Genomic DNA, 15,851 nt, shown 5'->3' on the forward strand with positions numbered 1-15,851 from the left:
TTCCTTCTTTTGTGGTCTTGGCGACCATGTTTGCTGCTTTGCTGTTGATTCAAGAAACAAAGGCTAACATGAGCTTCTTCACCCCATTTAGTCTACAGCCATACCTCTCAGGACAGCTACACGACCTTTATGCTCTCGGAGAAGGAGCTCGGCAATGCCGGCGCGTCTCGCGCCTCGATCTTGATGAAGGCCGGAGCCTGCGTGGGTGGCACCATCATCGGTTACGCATCGCAGTGGCTGGGACGCCGCCGCGCCATCATCCTGAGCGCTCTGATCAGCGCCTGCTTGATCCCTGCCTGGATCCTGCCCGCCGACGAGGCCTCGCTCTCGGCCTCGGGCTTCTTCATGCAGTTCTTTGTGCAGGGCGCCTGGGGAGTCATCCCCATCCACCTGAACGAGCTCTCGCCCGCCGCCTTCCGGTCGTCGTTCCCCGGCATCACCTACCAGCTGGGCAACATGATCTCGTCGCCGTCGGCCCAGATCGTTAACGCCATCGCCGAGACCAACTTCATCCGCAACCACAAGGGCGACATCGTCGAGGCCTACGGCCCGACCATGGGTATCGCCACCGCCATCATCGCCATGGGCATCGTCACCTGGACGGCCTTTGGACCCGAGCGCAAGGGTCGCAAGTTCGAGCAGGAGCTGCCCGCCGGCGCCGCCAACGTTGTTCCGGAAAAGACGCTGGATGATGACTTGGAGGCGGGCCACGTCGGGGAGAAGCCAGAGGCTACAACTGCTGAAAAGGCATAAAGACCTGTGGGCCCGACTGGTAAAGTGCGAATGATTAGATAGGGTTTTGGAAAGGAAATAACAAGCGTTTTTTTGTCAAGATGGCAGTGTTTTTTTTTTTTTGCGAGTATTCTTTTTCATACATTTTCATATATTGGTAGACCAGAACATTCATAAAAGACTGCGCATCATGTCTTCATTTTTGCACCATGCCACTGTCAAAAAAGGTGACTCTCATCTACGTTTTGATGTTTCCTTGGCTCAAAGAGCGGAACGAGCCAGGCAGTGCCCAGGTAGCAGAGCCCAGGTCACCCTTGGACGAGGATATCAGGCTCCTCTTCCTGAGAGCTTTTAACACAAACACCCTTGGGGCTGAGGGGGGTTTGCCTGTCAACCAGAACCCGTGAACGCGACGCGCAGAACGCAGAAGACGGCGGTGTACCCGGGTGTCCTAAGGGCGATCCGCTGTCCAGCTTGGCGGCGAGAAGGGCTGAATATCGTCGCTGTATTCTCATGATGATACCGTTTCTGCTTCGATGAGGACGCTGAAGAGACAAAATGGCGTTGAAGTTGTTGTTTTCGCACACTATGCGAAGAGGTGGGAGGCGAGGGCTTTGTGCCGTTGATGTTGGAGGAAAATAGAGTTTGTGGTTAAACTTTTGTTAGCTTACTCTTTCTGTCTTGTTGTTTGCATGCACCCCAGTTGACTTACACCTTCATGCGGTTTGGACGTTGCCTTTGATCGATGCCTGCTGCTGAACAAGAAGCGGCGGTCTTGTGGTGGAACAGCGCGTCTTCGTTTGCTTTTCGTCCCTATGCCGCTCGTAGACACGGGCAGGTGAGCCTCCACGATCTAGTCCGCAGCACTTGGGCACGGCTCCAGTGTTGAGTAGCATGTGCTGACGACAGAGAGCGACACGGCAGTCAAGTATGCTTCGGATCCAACCTCAACATAGCCGCATCGGTCTACCCACGTATTAATACACTCACAGAAAGAAACAAAAGGAATAATGGGTCTTGCTCAAAGTAAGAACTAAAATTCAACATGGTATTCTCGTAAGAACCCCCAACGCCAGCCAGCCCCTGAAAACTAAAAACTAAAACAGAGAGAAAAAAAAAGAAAAGGAATGTAGTGATATATAATGTTGCTTGCCAAGTCTAGCCAATCCGATATATACCGCACCTGACGAGATGCTATTCCAGGTATCTACTCACGACCAAAGAGAGAAAAAAAAAAAGGGTTCAACCATCCCCCGAACCAGTCCGCACGCAACTCAGAACTGGCGCGCCGCTATCCTCTGCTGCTGCTCTTCGGACGACAGGGTCTTGAACTCGGCGACGTCCCTGTCCCACTTTGCGACGCAGACGGGGTCCCAGTTGCAGCGCTCGACCTCGCCGTAGGCCGGGTGGCTGAAGCGCGGGTGGCGGCTGGGCCAGTTGGAGGCGTGGTAGTGGTGCTTGACCAGGGCGCCCCTCGCGTTGTGGTTGCCCGAGTCCGAGTGGCCCTGGCCGGCGGCGAAGGCCTCGACGTCGAGCACGAGGATGCGGCTGACCACCTTGGACTCGTCCAGGTCGTGAAAGTCGTCCCACGTGATCTCGTTGCCGCCCGATTTCGACCGCCGCTTGGCCAGACGGCCACTGTCGCCGCCGCCGCCGCCGCTCGCCTCGTCGAGCTTCCTGCGCATGTTCATGTCCTCGAGCACGGCGATGGTAAAGGCGGACGGCCCCGTGCCCGAGATGACCTTGTCAAAGTCGAGCTGGACCTCGGAGACGGCCACGCCCTGCTCGACGGCCACGTCGTTGAGCCAGCTCATGATGTTCTCGATCAGGTTGAGCATGACGGTCAGCCGCGGCTTGGCCATAAAGGTCCACTGGCAGAAGGACTGGCTCTTGGAGCCCAGGATCGGGTGGTTGCGGAACTGCGGCTGGTCGATCTCGACGCCGATCACCAGGTCGATGTCCTCCTCGTTGTACCGCTCGGGGATGAAGCGGTGCACCGGCTTCAGCGCCTCGACGTCAATGTCGGCGTACACGCCGCCCTCGGCGTACATGACTATGTACCGCAGCAGGTCGGCCTTGATGATGGTGGCGTTGACGTTGCGGTAGAACTCGACAATGTCGGGCCTGTCGAACCCGTCCGGCCCAAAGTGGTACTCGACGTAGCCCATGTCGTTGTCGTCCGTCAGGACCTCGTAGCGGAAGTTCGGGTTCCGCGCCGTCCACGTCCTCGCCGTCAGGGAGTCCCGCTCCGCAAACGACATGGGGTCCACCTTCCACGTCTGCCATATCTTCCTGGGGAACTTGGTCGGCACCGTCCCGGAGCCCTGGAGCTTCTTCCCCTTGCTGAGGTAGTCCTTGTAGGCCTCTCTCCTGATCGCGAGGCCCCTCCCGCGTCCACCGACGCCCGTTCCCGGCATCGAGATTCCGACAATGTCGGCGTTCAGTATGAGGAGGACGATGCAGACGCATACCAGGTACAGGGGCAGGCAGCGTCTGATTTGTGTCGGTAAGCGGTTCCGGAGGCTGATGGCCGGCTTGAGGTTGCCCATGCCCATCTTTGGCGAGAGCGGAGAGAGGGGCGAGCCCAGAAGTCTTGGGGAGCCCATGGTTGCGCGGGTTGAGTTGTGTGTGTGTGTGTGTGTGTGTGTGTGTATGTGTATGTGTGTGTAAGTGTGTGGCTATCACAGAGCGAATGTGGTCGCTGGCCCTGTCCTCACGAGGACGGTTTGTATGAAGAAAGCTTGCTATTTCGGCTCGAGTATTTCCCAAGCCTCTTCCTAGCTGCTTCTTGGTNGTGTGTGTGTGTGTGTGTGTGTGTGTGTGTGTGTGTGTGTGTGTGTGTGTGTGTGTGTGTGTGTGTGTGTGTGTGTGTGTGTGTGTATGTGTATGTGTGTGTAAGTGTGTGGCTATCACAGAGCGAATGTGGTCGCTGGCCCTGTCCTCACGAGGACGGTTTGTATGAAGAAAGCTTGCTATTTCGGCTCGAGTATTTCCCAAGCCTCTTCCTAGCTGCTTCTTGGTAGTTTTGCTTTCTGCAGTGCTGAAAAGCTCAAGATAAACTTCAAGTCCAAGAGATAGACTGCCAAGTTTGGCAAACCGGTTGAGGCTTTTTGACTCTTTTTTTTTTCTTCTTCTTTTTTATGGGGATGGTGTCAGCTCAAAAAGAACGGTGAGCTGAGGGATTTCGACAGAAGATTCTATCTCGGCCAGTACCTTTTGTCCAAAGAATAAAAAGAAGACAAGACTGGCAGGTAGGGATGAATCAGAGGGACGATGACGATTATGTCAAATGCTAACATGGACTTGTTTGAGTTTATACAATCCTGTAGTACGGACGAAGAAGACGACAAGGCGAGCACAAACAAGGGCACCAAAACGTCTAGTGCAGCACACGAGGTGACACTGTAGGAAAGACAAAAAACCGAGACGACCAAAGGGCCAGAAGTTTCGAGTCTGATATTTTCGAGTCGGAGGCGCAACGCGCGGACCGGACGGAGGGGGAAACACAGGTGGGAAAAATAGAAACAATAACGTCACGCCCCTAAGGAAAAAAAAAAAAAAAAAGATTTTGAATCTCTGTCTGGACCTTTAGTCCCCTCCCCGGGAAGCACGCTATCAAGTCGGTCAGGGGTAATGGACAAAACTCGACATTCCCACACCATCCCCGGGTCGCCGATAAGCGACGCTAGCATAGTAGGACTACACAGTACTAACAAGGTAGTGGCAGTAGCATCAGCAGCAGCAGCGGCAGCAGCACGCGAATAACTGCCCGAAAAAGGATCCCGCATTAAACAAGCAGTTTTTTTGATGTAACGCGGCACCATTATGGAGGGGGTTTGAGCCGAGGAATTGAGCGTACGACGTATGGAGAAGGGAATGGGGGTAGCTTGCTTCGGGAGGCGCATTACGCCACAGAATACGAGTGAGTGAGTGAGTTGAGTTGGTTAGGTGCAGACTGGGAAACCCGGCTTGAGGCTTGCAGATTTCGACCCAGGGAAATTGCTGGGCGTTTGCGGGGCCGCCCATCGCAAGAAAGAGTGACAAGAAACCCGTCTGGCTGGACAAACGGATTCCCAACATGGAAATTGATGTTTTGTTTGCGCTGCGGCTTTGTAGACAGGGATCATGATGGCTGTTGTTGTTGCTTGCACCTTATGAGGGTGGAGCCTTGAACTCTAGCCACTTTGTATCCCTGTACTGTACCCCATACGGTACGACGCTGAGTGAGGGGAAGGCGGGTGCATGAGCGCACAGTATCACTCGGTACGGGGAACCATGTAAATATGTGTGTACTTGTAATATGCGGTACAAAAGCAACAACAGACCGGGCACTTGTCAGAATCTGGAAGTTCAGTTCAGTGATGTGCTGTGCTGTACAACGAATAATCGCAACACTGGCCTCAATGACGTTTGTGTTTTATTTTTGTTCCTAGGGTTTTTATTGTATCGTGGTCGGATTAGGTCGGATTGTCCAACCCCTGATTCGGTACATTAGGGTGACAGGCTGACAATCGTGTCGACGGCAAAAGAAGAGGTAAATTTCTTCGAGAACAGGGAAGCCGGTACCCTAGGAACTGGCCCCACGTTCTCGGACGCGGACGGATCGATTCATTCATTAACCTTTGAGGCTGCAGAACACATTGGATGGTTTTTTTGTTCTTTTTTTTTTTTTTCCTTTTTGACTCTGATTGTCAAGGGCTTCAAGACCAAGGCAGTTAGTTGAGGGCCCCTGGCTGGCCACTCGCAGATGAGACCGCTTTCAGGGCCGTTCAACGGTGGCGGTCTGGCATGTGTGTCGGGGGGTGGGGCTGAAGATGGCGGGTGTGGTGCCAGACAAGACAGGAGCGAGTGCCTGACAGCCCAGAACGTTAGCTAACTTGCTTGCACTTGCCAGCCAAGCTAATCTACGATGGTTACCACCATAATGCCAATATGGAAGCTAACTACCAAGACTGCCTGCCTACCTCGTTGGGTTGATTGACGAGTTAAACGCTAAACGCCACGCCAAGTGGGTAGAAGGCGCTCTCTTGCCAGCACGAGCCATATGAAGTAGTAGGTCTCCTCTTGGCTTTTCTCTTTTCTCGTTTATCAAGCTTTTTGCTACTGGCAGGACATGCATATTGTTGCCGAGCACAGTATGCATAAATCTTCATCTGTCAGCAACTCTCGGATAAATGACCTATGGTTTTTGGTGTTGTAACAAATGCAAAAAAAAGTGTGATCCAGGGCCATCAGATGCAAGAACAGACAGAGTAAACGACGTCTGAAATCTCGATGCAGGATGTGCTGCCCTTCCCAGTCAAAGCGCGAGGGACCAGCAGCCCAAAAAGATCACCCGCGCTATTGCCGTAGCAAGTAGGCCGGCCCGCCACAAGCTGCAGTGTGACAAGGCTTCACTACCACCTCCTTGCGGAGCAACTGGCCAGTAACGACAGCCACCTAGCCTGCAGTCGCACCAAAAAGCTCGTGAGATCCTGGCTTGTTTCCTGCATCCAGTCACAAACAAACATCGATAACCCCTCATCAACCTCGGTACCTTTTTTTGTTTATTCAGTGGAACCACTTCCGGCATTATTGAATCCGTTCTGTTTGACGACCTTTTTTTTTTTGGGTCTGTTTCCAGTTTCGTTGTTCCAAGCTCTCAAGTGGCTCGCTTACACGCTTTTTTCTTTTTTGCACTTGTCAGCAACCAACTAATCAAAATAAGCGGCTTGCCTTCAGTCCATCCGATTTCCCAACCAGTCCCATCAACCTTTGTTGCATCGCATCCCGTCACTCCGAGCGGTGCAGCTGCCGAGACACGGTGTGGTTTCCAACTACAGACCTTGATTGTTTTAGCGTGACGTAGGCATCCCCCCTTCTATAACGTTTACCAGTTGGCCGGGTGGGTATGACCATTGCAAACAAGCTTGCTTACTATCAAGCTCAGAGTGCAAATTTTATGAATCGTATTCACCAAGTCTAAATGACTACAACAAACAAAAAGATACAACATCAAGGACCAAGCAGCACCAGCATCATCTGATCGGGCCTTTGGTGATCTGTTGCTCAGCCACTGCTAAAGACGTGTCTTCCGTCCGAATTTTTTTGTTTTTTTGTTTTTGTTTTTGTTTTTGTCTTTTTTTCTACTGGACCGAGAAAACAGTTATTGCTCTCCAAAACCAACGGTTGCTTCTTCCCGTCTCAATCCAATTCGGCGATCTACCTCGCATCTTACACATCACATTACCTTCATCTCGGGGAGGCAGACATTCGCTACACCAAAAAAAAACGGAAAATCCAAAAAAACCAAAAAGAAATGCCGCCAAACCAAGGCATACTCGACGGCGGTGGCCAATGGGAGGAAATAAAGGAGGAACTCTACTATGACCACATGAGTAGCGCCTCCAGCGATGGCAGCATTAGTCCCATCGGAAGCCTCAAGAGCATTCCCGGCAGCAAGGGCAAGAGTTTGCTCGGCCGAGCCGCATCTTCGCTCTTGTGGCGAGCAAGAAGCCCGCACACCGCACGGGGCGACCTGAGACGGACGGCCTATCTCGATGGCGTCCGTGGCTTTGCCGCATTCATGGTTTACCTACAACACCACCAAATCTGGGCACACAACGACAAGGCTCACAAGGTGTTTGAGTCTTCCTTTGGCACCAATGGTCAGGTGTACCTGGCTACGCTTCCCGGAGTGAGGACATTTTTTGTCGGCGGGCACTTTGCCGTCGCAGTGTTTTTCATCATATCCGGCTACGTCCTGTCGACCAAGCCCCTGTCCCTCATCCACGCCGGCGACCATGCCCGGCTCTCAGAAAACGTCGGGTCCGCTCTCTTCAGGAGATGGCTGCGGTTGTACCTCCCCCTGATCGTGACGACGTTTTCCTTCATGGCCTTTTGGAACCTCAGCCGGGTCTGGGTGTACGGCATGATGCACGAGCAGACGTTTCGCGACGAGCTCTGGCGCTGGTATGCCGAGGGCAAGAACTTCACCTTTGTCTTCACGCAGGGCGGGGAGCCCTTTTTCCGATACAACCCGCACCTGTGGTCGATACCGGCAGAGTTCAAAGGCTCCATCGTGGTGTACACGACGCTGATTGCACTGGCCCGATGTACCCGCAACGCACGACTCTTGTGCATGGTCGGTCTGATGTACTACTTCATGTACATCGCCGACGGGTGGTACGGCGCCATGTTCGTCATGGGCATGTTTCAGTGCGAGATGGACCTGCTGTCGGCAAAGGGGGAGCTGCCGTCGCTCCTGGCGAGGTACAGCGGCGTCGGCCCCATCAAGAAGCTCGTCCTGTGGCACCTCTTTGCGCTCGCCGTCTACCTGGGCGGGGTCCCGTCCCCCGACCTCAAGATCGAATCCCTCCGAGCCAACAGGGGATGGTACTACCTGTCGTTCCTCAAGCCGCAGGCGGTGTTTGACTACAAGTGGTTCTACCTCTTCTTTGCCGCGTCCATCACCATCGCTGTCATCCCGCGCCTGCCGTCGCTGAAGCGCTTCTTCGAGACGCGCTTCTGCCAGTACCTGGGCCGCATCTCGTACGGTCTGTACCTGTCCCACGGACCCGTCATGTGGCTGGTCGGGGACCGCGTCTACACCGCCGTGGGGTGGCACGGCGAGGAGCAGGTCAAGAACCTGCCGGGCTGGGTCGACAAGTTCCCGCTCCCCAAGACGGGACCGTTTGGCATGGAGCTGGGATACCTGCTGCCGCATCTCATCCTGCTGCCGTTGACGCTGTGGGTGTCGGAGCTTGTCACGCGGTTTGTGGATGAGCCCAGTGTGCGATTCTCGCAGTGGTTATATGGCAAGACGCTTGCTCCCAAGCCAACCAAGGCAACAGGGGAGGCGTAGAGTTCATGATTAGAGTTTTTTTTTTTCTCTCCTTCTTATTGATTAAGAATTCGGTTTCTATACAATACTCGGTCATTTCCTAGCTGATTGGCAAAATTGAAGCGTGGTTTACTTTTTTTTTTTTTTTTATTGTATGTGGCCTATTCCCAACCTTGACATTTGATTTCAACCTTCCCCCCTTCTGCATTTCTTGTGGAATTACATACATGGCTCGAAAGCCTTGATTGGTATATACGACGTATATGAGGAACGATAGAGAAGTAGCAAAATCATAAAAAAATAAGAAAAAGAAAAAAAACATGTGCCGCACAATAAACCGAGTCAACATCACATGCCGGCCCATGTCAGACTTCCAAGGAGAGCGGATACGTCCAACGAACCCCAACCCCGGGCGTATTTCTTCCCCGCATGATCGACCCTCTCCCCACGGTTCAATTACTGCGGGATTTCCATCTTGGGTAGCAAAAGCATTAAAGATCGCCTCATTCCCCCTTCACCCCTGTTCACCTTCCAAGTTCTGTCCAACCAACCAACCAGTCGAGGGTTAAAGCATGGCATCGGGGCCTAGTCCCAAAGTAGTAAATGCGCACACACACTGGGGCTGCCATGCTTTTTTTTTTACTTTTTTTTTTTCTTTTTACAAGTTGACGTTTCCCGGCTGCCGCCCCGTACTGCGTAAATCGATGCTGCCGATCGATGGGAGCGGGGAAACTTGCACACCAAAACACATGTCAAATATTTTTTTTTTTTTTTGATTGCAGTAAAACAGCTTCCACCTGCACGTTTTGGGTCGGGCTGAATTGCCAGGTAGGGAAGGTTTTATCATGCACTCGGCTTGATGCAGTGGAGATTGTTACGGCAAATCTCAATCAATATTTTGTGTCTACTGCTAGTACGCGCAGTACGAAGTTGCTACTCGGCCCCAAAGTTCCACCGGACCCCCTTGCAGGCCTTGCAAGCCACGCGAAGCCTTGAAAGTTAAGTTGGTTCAAGGGAGGGGGTTTTTTTTTTTTTTTGTTTTGGCATATGTCCGCGCTAGAGTCCAAACTATCCGTTTTTGACAGGTATTCGGGCCAAGGTGCACCAAATCTCGGGGGGGCTGCTGTCAAATCGTGGTAGTCGCTGCAGAAACAATTAGTGGGTGTCACTACTGTTAATCCCACTGCTCTTTTCCCGTCGGCACTGGGAACACACACTCCCAAAAACAAAGTAAAAATTGAAGAAAAAAAGACCTCTCAGCTCAGGAGCCACCCATCTGAACTTTTTATTTTATTTTTGCTGTGGCGACCCCCGAGCCAGAAACAGGACGGAAATAGCAGCTGGGCTCGTTTCCCTTAGTCAGTAAATTAAGACTTTGCGCAGGCAGGATCATGCTTTCTAGGGAAGCGAGGCGATTCGTCGTCCTATATGTTCCCTTGATTACAGCCATCTTCCTTAGCATTCGTCTGATCCGGAAACACACCACTCCCCAGGACCCGAGCCAGCAGCTGCGGTGGATACACCCAGCGTCGCCGAAATGGGGCTCGAGGCCCAGTGTCAAAGACGCAGCGGTCGCAAAACACATTGGGCACGCCGACGACGACGGCGGCAGTGAGATCACCGCAGCAGCATTGCCGCAACAGCATGACGAAAAAGCCCCCTCGCCGCCAGACACCCCTCAGATGGTCACATCGCAGACGGCGCCCGAAGAGCTCGGCGCGAAGCTGCTGCTGCCGCCGCCGCTGTCGACGGATCCCTTCCAGGGCGCGTCTCAGGCGGTCCCGGCCACTCACGTGGTCGTCTCGTCTTCGGGCGAGCTGAACCCTGTCGACGCGGCAGCAAAAGCAGCAGGGGCAGGGGGTGCCATGCCTTTCAGGCCGCTCGTGTTCGGCGGGCGCACCACCATCAACCCAAACGTGCTGCCGCACCCGACCAAGAGGGACACGTACGTCATGGTGGCGCAGGAGCACCCGCCGCCGCCCGACTCGTTCGGCACCTTCACCGAGCTCACGTGCGACGCCGCGCTCAACCGCCGCGGCGAGCTCGCCTGCGTCACCTTCCCCGTGCCGCTGGCCATCGAGCCCACCCGGACCAAGGGCAACAACGCCTGCGACGACCCGACCAAACCCGGCCTCGAGCTGCTGCAGATCAACCGGGGCCCGCACGACGCGCGCGTGTTCTTCGGCCCCACCGGCGGGGACCCACTGGTCTCGTACGGGAGCAACTCGGGCTTTACGTGCTTTGGGCAGTGGATACAGGACTTTTGTGCGGTGAGCCGCTGGGGCGAGCAGCAGCAGCAGCAGCAGCTCGACGACGGGACCAGCGCGCCGGCGGACCGGCTCTTTGCGCGCGGCACCGAGATGCAGCGGCCGGCGGGCGACGGCTACTCGGCGGTGGAGAAGAACTTCTTCGTGTTCTGGGACCGGGACGGCGTGGCGCACGCGCACCACGCCATGCACCCGAGGCGGGTGCTGGGGCGACTGGGCGCGGACGGCAGCGTGGGCCGGGACCTGGGGCGCGACACGGCGGCGGCGGACGGCGCGTGCATGGCGCGCCACCTGCCGAACCTGGACCGGATTCCCTGGCCGGTGGGCCCCGGCGACGAGGACGACTCGATCCACCAGTCGACCAACTCGCTCGCCGTCACGCTGTGCCGGCGCGCGGACGCGGGCTGCCGGCCCGGGCCCGACAACACCTTCGTCGCGACCGTGGTGCAGCACAAGCGCTACCGCAGCTTCCGCAGCTCCTACGAGGCGTACGTGGTGCTGTTTCGCCAGGAGGCCCCGTTTGCGCTGCACGCCGTCTCGCGCAGGCCGCTGTGGATCTCGGGTCGGAGGACCACCGCCGAGAGGACCGAGATGTTTTACATCACGTCGCTGAATTGGATGAGGCCCGGCCAGGGCTACCATGGGTACCTGGACGACGTTGTACTTGCCGGATTCGGCATCGAGGACGAGAGGTCGGCGGTGCTGGACGTCAGGGCTGGGGATTTGTTTCAGGATTTGGGGCTGTGTTGATTACTTGTTTGTGTTTGTGTTTTACTTGCATATGATACCATTTTGCTATTAATCAATGTACACGAATGCGAAAAGGTCTCTTGTCCTTGTCAAGGTACTCCTGTCCTAGATGTTTATTACCGCCTTTTGGTCATTACCTTGGATCCATCGCTTTGGCCAAAGCCTAGACTTGTGGCTGTTTTGTGGTGTGTGTGTGTGTGCGCGCGTGGAAAACCACCAACTCAGCTGCGCGACTCGTGTTAGCAGTCTCTTATCTCTTCCATCCTCGCCCCCAAGGGGGTTGATGCAACATACCACTGTCCAGGCGACCGGCGCTGATCCGTAAACGCGATGGTCATGTCGTCGGTCCTGAGACTAGCCAGCGTCGCGCCGCCAGTGGTGGTGAGCAAATCCCTAAAGTTGACGACCATGAACACGTCCCGACTGGCGGCGGTGGTGGACACGGCGGTGGAGACGCTGTCGGTCTTGAGCCACGGCTGGCCAAACGCCCAGCTCGCGCCGGAGAGGCTGGTCTGGGAGCCTGCGGAGCCGACGACGCGGCCCGGCGTGACGGCGTAGGCGGCCTGCAGGGTGCCGACGACGCCGGCGGGCAGCTCCGCGAAGCCGTGCTGCGTGTTCTCCACCACGGCCGTGATGCAGCCGACCGGGTAGCGCGCCTGCACCACCACCGCGCACGTCCGCTCCCGCTCCGACGCCGGCGTGAGCTCCGCCGCGAACTGGTCAAAGCCCAGCGTCACCGCCGTCCGGTCCAGGCTGATCTGGTTCGTGAACGTGCCCGACGGGCAGCCGTTGCCCGCCACCGTCACCGTCTGGATCTGGATCTGGTCGCCCGCCGGGAGGTTCTGGCGGCGCTCGAGCGAAAGGTCGGTCGGCGCTGCGGTGGCCAGGTGCAGGAGGGGGAGGAGGGCGGGTGCTAGCCTCATTGTGTATGGTGGGGGGTGTTTTTTTTTTTTTTTTTTTTTTTTTTTTTTTTTTTTTTTTTTTTTTTTTTTTTTTTTTTTTTCTCAGTTGTTTGAGGGGCGGGGAGGGTGTGTTAGTGTATATGGAGGAGCGTCTGTATACAAGGGATGTGTGGGCTGCGCGACTTGCGTCTCGCTATGCGATCCGTGGCGATGGAGATATCTCTCTGGTTTGTATCACCGAAATAGACGTGATGGTCTGCTGGCTTGACCACGTTTTATACATCGTCTCAAGAGGTGTAAACCCCTCGAGCGGAGGAGAACAGGCAGCACTGGAGACATGTTACGACATCGAGATCGGCATTTTCTCTGGGGAGCTAGTCACAAAAACACGAGCGTCGGAGTGGGTGGAGGAGCAGGAAGCGAAAAAAAAGGCGCAGGCGACATCTCGTGAGTGTTCAGCTCTTTTCCTTCTCTCTTTCAGTTGGGCAGAGAGCCTGTACCAGGTGGGCTCTCAGACCACACCTAGCGCCGCATTTCCCGTCCTTCCAAGACCAATATTTGCGCGTGAGGGTGTCATCAAAAATTCCGAGTGTGTGCCCCATGGATGCTACTATTGGCGAGGGGGGAGGGCAGAGAGTCCTGGAGTGGAAGCTGTAATGGCGAGGTACCTGGAATAGTGTTCAATTTTCAAATGCGACTGATGTGCGCAGCCGAGCAACTGTCAAAGCAGCATTTTTGATCTTGTCTGGGCGAATATCATAAATCTTGGTATAGAATAGGAGCCGCAAAACGAGTACCAGGTAACACGTTTTTCGCTGCCCATACGCATCGTATATTGCTTGCAGCGGCCTGCGGGCCTACCCATATTGGACCCCCCCGTCGCTTGTCGGTCGCCAATCGACAAGTCTTTGTTCCCGGCTCGCTACCACCTCTTTCTCGACCTGTCAAGCAAGCACGTAAACTCATTGACATTCCCAAATTACGTACTCGGGAGCCCTCGCCGAGACCAGTGTGGGTCGTATACGCTCTGCCGTGTTCCCCCATGACTCCCCAGGCAGGATTTGCTGACCACCAAAGAGAACTTATGCTAAGCCTCCATGGCTGTCTATTCAGGTATTCCATCGCGCCAGCGGCCTGGTTGCATCGTGAGCCGTCCCGTCTGTGTGGGTGGGATTACGTGCGGGGGAGACATGGTGCAAACTCCGACACATGGCTATTTTAAATATCAACTCACCCTGACCTGTATTGGTGGGTAAGACTATTGATTTTTCCTGCATTTGTTTCGGCTTTTCCTTTCTCTTCTTCCGGTGGAAAAAAAAAAAAAAAAAAAGCTTTCCAATGCGATTGTTTTGTGGAGGGAATTCGTGCATGAATAGGCATTGGGGGTCATCCATAGCTTTCTTTCACCCCATGGGGATGTTTAACTACCATTGGCTTCTCGAATCTTTTCCCCCGCTGTGTTGCAGTCCCTTCTTTGGCAACGAAACCGAGGGGGAGGGGGGCCGTCTCGTCCTTCCGTCCTGCTTCTTGTCTACAAGTTTTGCCACATCCAACACTCGGGTACGAAATCAGTCACTAAATCATTCTTTGGTCTGTAAGCAAAATTGATTAAAAAGAACCAAGACGTGCCCTCTCTGGTTTCTGCGCCTCTTTTTTCTTCCATGCTCATCTTACTCTTTCGTTGCAATAAACGCCGCCGTCACCGACTCGACAATTATATAAGCTTAGCTGACAGCTTATGACCGGATATTAATCATTTCGGCAGGGCTGAGGCGGGAAAGAATATATTGCCAACGAACCGGGACGGACGGAGCAATTGAAAGTTTTGAGGGGGTCAGTTAATATATATTGACGTTTCCGCCTCTGGGGCGTGCATCAGCTTCCGCGTAATTTTGCAAGCAATTAATTCCCCAGGGATTCGGCAGAATTTTGGCACTCTCGTGCGCAAATGTTTGGTGCAATATTGAACTTTTTCACTATTGCAACACGGGAATGTAGCCAACTTCTAAGGGGGAGATCAATTGACAATGATTTGATATTGGATTCAGTCCATTCGAGCAAGGGAGCCCCGCAAAGGTTTGCTGTATGATGTATCTAGTAGACAAAAATCAAAAACGACCTCATGTCCCGTGGGTTAGTCTTCTCTGGGCCCGTCGCTCTCAGCACTTACCTTTTGATTACTTGTTGGCCGGGTCGAGCTGCCGAGAACGCTGCCAGGCATTCTTCAGCACGGTCGCGGCGTCCCTCTGCTCCTTAGAGTCAGACGCCGAGCCGATAGCGGCAGCACCTCCACCCTCAGCCTCAGCCAGCCTCCCCGCCAGCTCCTCCACCAACCGCAGGTGCTCCGCGTGCTTGTGCCTGACCAACCTCTCGACCTCTGGGGCGACGCCCGCGGCTCGGAAACCGCCGACCACCGAGGCGCGCAGCTCGGGCCACTGGATGTAGTAGTCCCTGGAGCGGGCGACGCACTCGGGCGCCCAGCAGGCGTAGCGGCGCTCGTCCAGCCTGGCCGTCAGGAGGTTGGTCGCCTCAAAGACGCGGTCGCACGCCTCGCACAGCCGCAGGTTGATGCCGGGCACGTCCTGGTCCTTGATCGTGCCCAGGCCACATCCGATCGCGAGGCGCCTGACGTTGGCTGCGTGCCAGGCGTCCGCCGAGGGGAACGGGTGAAATGGTGAGTTGGCTGGGTTGGAAGGCATGATTTTGCTGCTAAAAAGGAAAAAGAAAAAAAAAAGAGTCCTCTTTATGCTTTTGACTTGCAGTTTTGATGGACGGGAGGGATAACAGGGGAGGGGTCTTACCGGTACTCGCGTTGTTGGTTGTGGTGATGACTTGAGTACCAACGAATTGCAATCTGTCAAAAGGGCCAAGACTGGTTTGTGGGCTGTTGCGAAGAATCTTGCTTTAAAGTAAAGCATTGAAAGCTATGATATCTGTGTCTGCCAGCGTCTTTGAAGTCTATATTACCGACGAATCCAGAGACAAAGAAATTGTCTTGCAACAACAAACAACGTGCAGTAAGGTATCAAAGAAACCAGTGAAAGAATATACCCTTCATTTGGAAGTCACTCGAGTGTCTACTGCAGGCTCAAAGCGATACGTGTCGACCAGAAAGCAGATTTCAATATACGCAACCCAAGCAAGGGTCGATACAGCAGCTCTCACTTTGCCCAGTCAGGCCGCCAATCTTTGATCCAGAGCTACTATTACGGCGTGGTGCCACTCCAATATCCAACTCAAAGCTTTGCCAACAGTTTCAGTCCAATCCCCTCATCTCGTCAGTATGGGCCACTCTCGGCACTCCAGGTCTTGCCAAGAATCGTGCTTTTCTCTTTTTTTTTCACTCAGGCGATATCCGCATTTGTTTTTTTTTTTTTT

General features: G+C 54.4%; 6 protein-coding genes across 6 annotated transcripts in view; 3 read left to right on the top strand and 3 right to left on the bottom strand.

Annotated features, from left to right (window-relative positions):
• PpBr36_06505 (uncharacterized protein) overlaps positions 1 to 753 on the top strand; it is a gene marked incomplete at both ends in the record, with an annotated part of 2,110 nt that extends 1,357 nt beyond the window's left edge. The window contains one exon of the mRNA XM_029893650.1: positions 92 to 753. Coding sequence (XP_029746253.1) covers positions 92 to 753 — 662 coding nt within the window. The remainder of the gene's footprint in view (positions 1 to 91) is intronic.
• Positions 754 to 2,006: 1,253 nt separating this feature from the next.
• Positions 2,007 to 3,338, bottom strand: PpBr36_06506 (uncharacterized protein; the record flags this gene model as incomplete). The annotated part of the gene is made up of 1 exon (XM_029893651.1): positions 2,007 to 3,338. The coding sequence occupies one exon, from the start codon at positions 3,336 to 3,338 to the stop codon at positions 2,007 to 2,009; it is 1,332 nt and encodes a 443-aa protein (XP_029746256.1).
• Positions 3,339 to 7,030: 3,692 nt separating this feature from the next.
• On the top strand, positions 7,031 to 8,575 carry PpBr36_06507 (uncharacterized protein; the record flags this gene model as incomplete). The annotated part of the gene is made up of 1 exon (XM_029893652.1): positions 7,031 to 8,575. One exon carries the CDS (start codon positions 7,031 to 7,033, stop codon positions 8,573 to 8,575), a length of 1,545 nt encoding a protein of 514 aa, XP_029746255.1.
• Positions 8,576 to 9,945: 1,370 nt separating this feature from the next.
• Positions 9,946 to 11,571, top strand: PpBr36_06508 (uncharacterized protein; the record flags this gene model as incomplete). The annotated part of the gene is made up of 1 exon (XM_029893653.1): positions 9,946 to 11,571. One exon carries the CDS (start codon positions 9,946 to 9,948, stop codon positions 11,569 to 11,571), a length of 1,626 nt encoding a protein of 541 aa, XP_029745604.1.
• Positions 11,572 to 11,792: 221 nt separating this feature from the next.
• PpBr36_06509 (uncharacterized protein) lies at positions 11,793 to 12,494 on the bottom strand (the record flags this gene model as incomplete). Its single annotated transcript, XM_029893654.1, has 2 exons — positions 11,793 to 11,796; positions 11,866 to 12,494. 2 exons carry the CDS (start codon positions 12,492 to 12,494, stop codon positions 11,793 to 11,795), a joined length of 633 nt encoding a protein of 210 aa, XP_029745603.1.
• Positions 12,495 to 14,650: 2,156 nt separating this feature from the next.
• On the bottom strand, positions 14,651 to 15,172 carry PpBr36_06510 (uncharacterized protein; the record flags this gene model as incomplete). Its single annotated transcript, XM_029893655.1, has 1 exon — positions 14,651 to 15,172. The coding sequence occupies one exon, from the start codon at positions 15,170 to 15,172 to the stop codon at positions 14,651 to 14,653; it is 522 nt and encodes a 173-aa protein (XP_029745664.1).
• Between the last annotated feature and the right edge of the window lie 679 nt (positions 15,173 to 15,851).

The sequence above is a fragment of the Pyricularia pennisetigena genome (assembly GCF_004337985.1).
Source record: "Pyricularia pennisetigena strain Br36 chromosome 4 map unlocalized Pyricularia_pennisetigena_Br36_Scf_6, whole genome shotgun sequence".
NCBI classification, from domain to species: domain Eukaryota; kingdom Fungi; phylum Ascomycota; class Sordariomycetes; order Magnaporthales; family Pyriculariaceae; genus Pyricularia; species Pyricularia pennisetigena.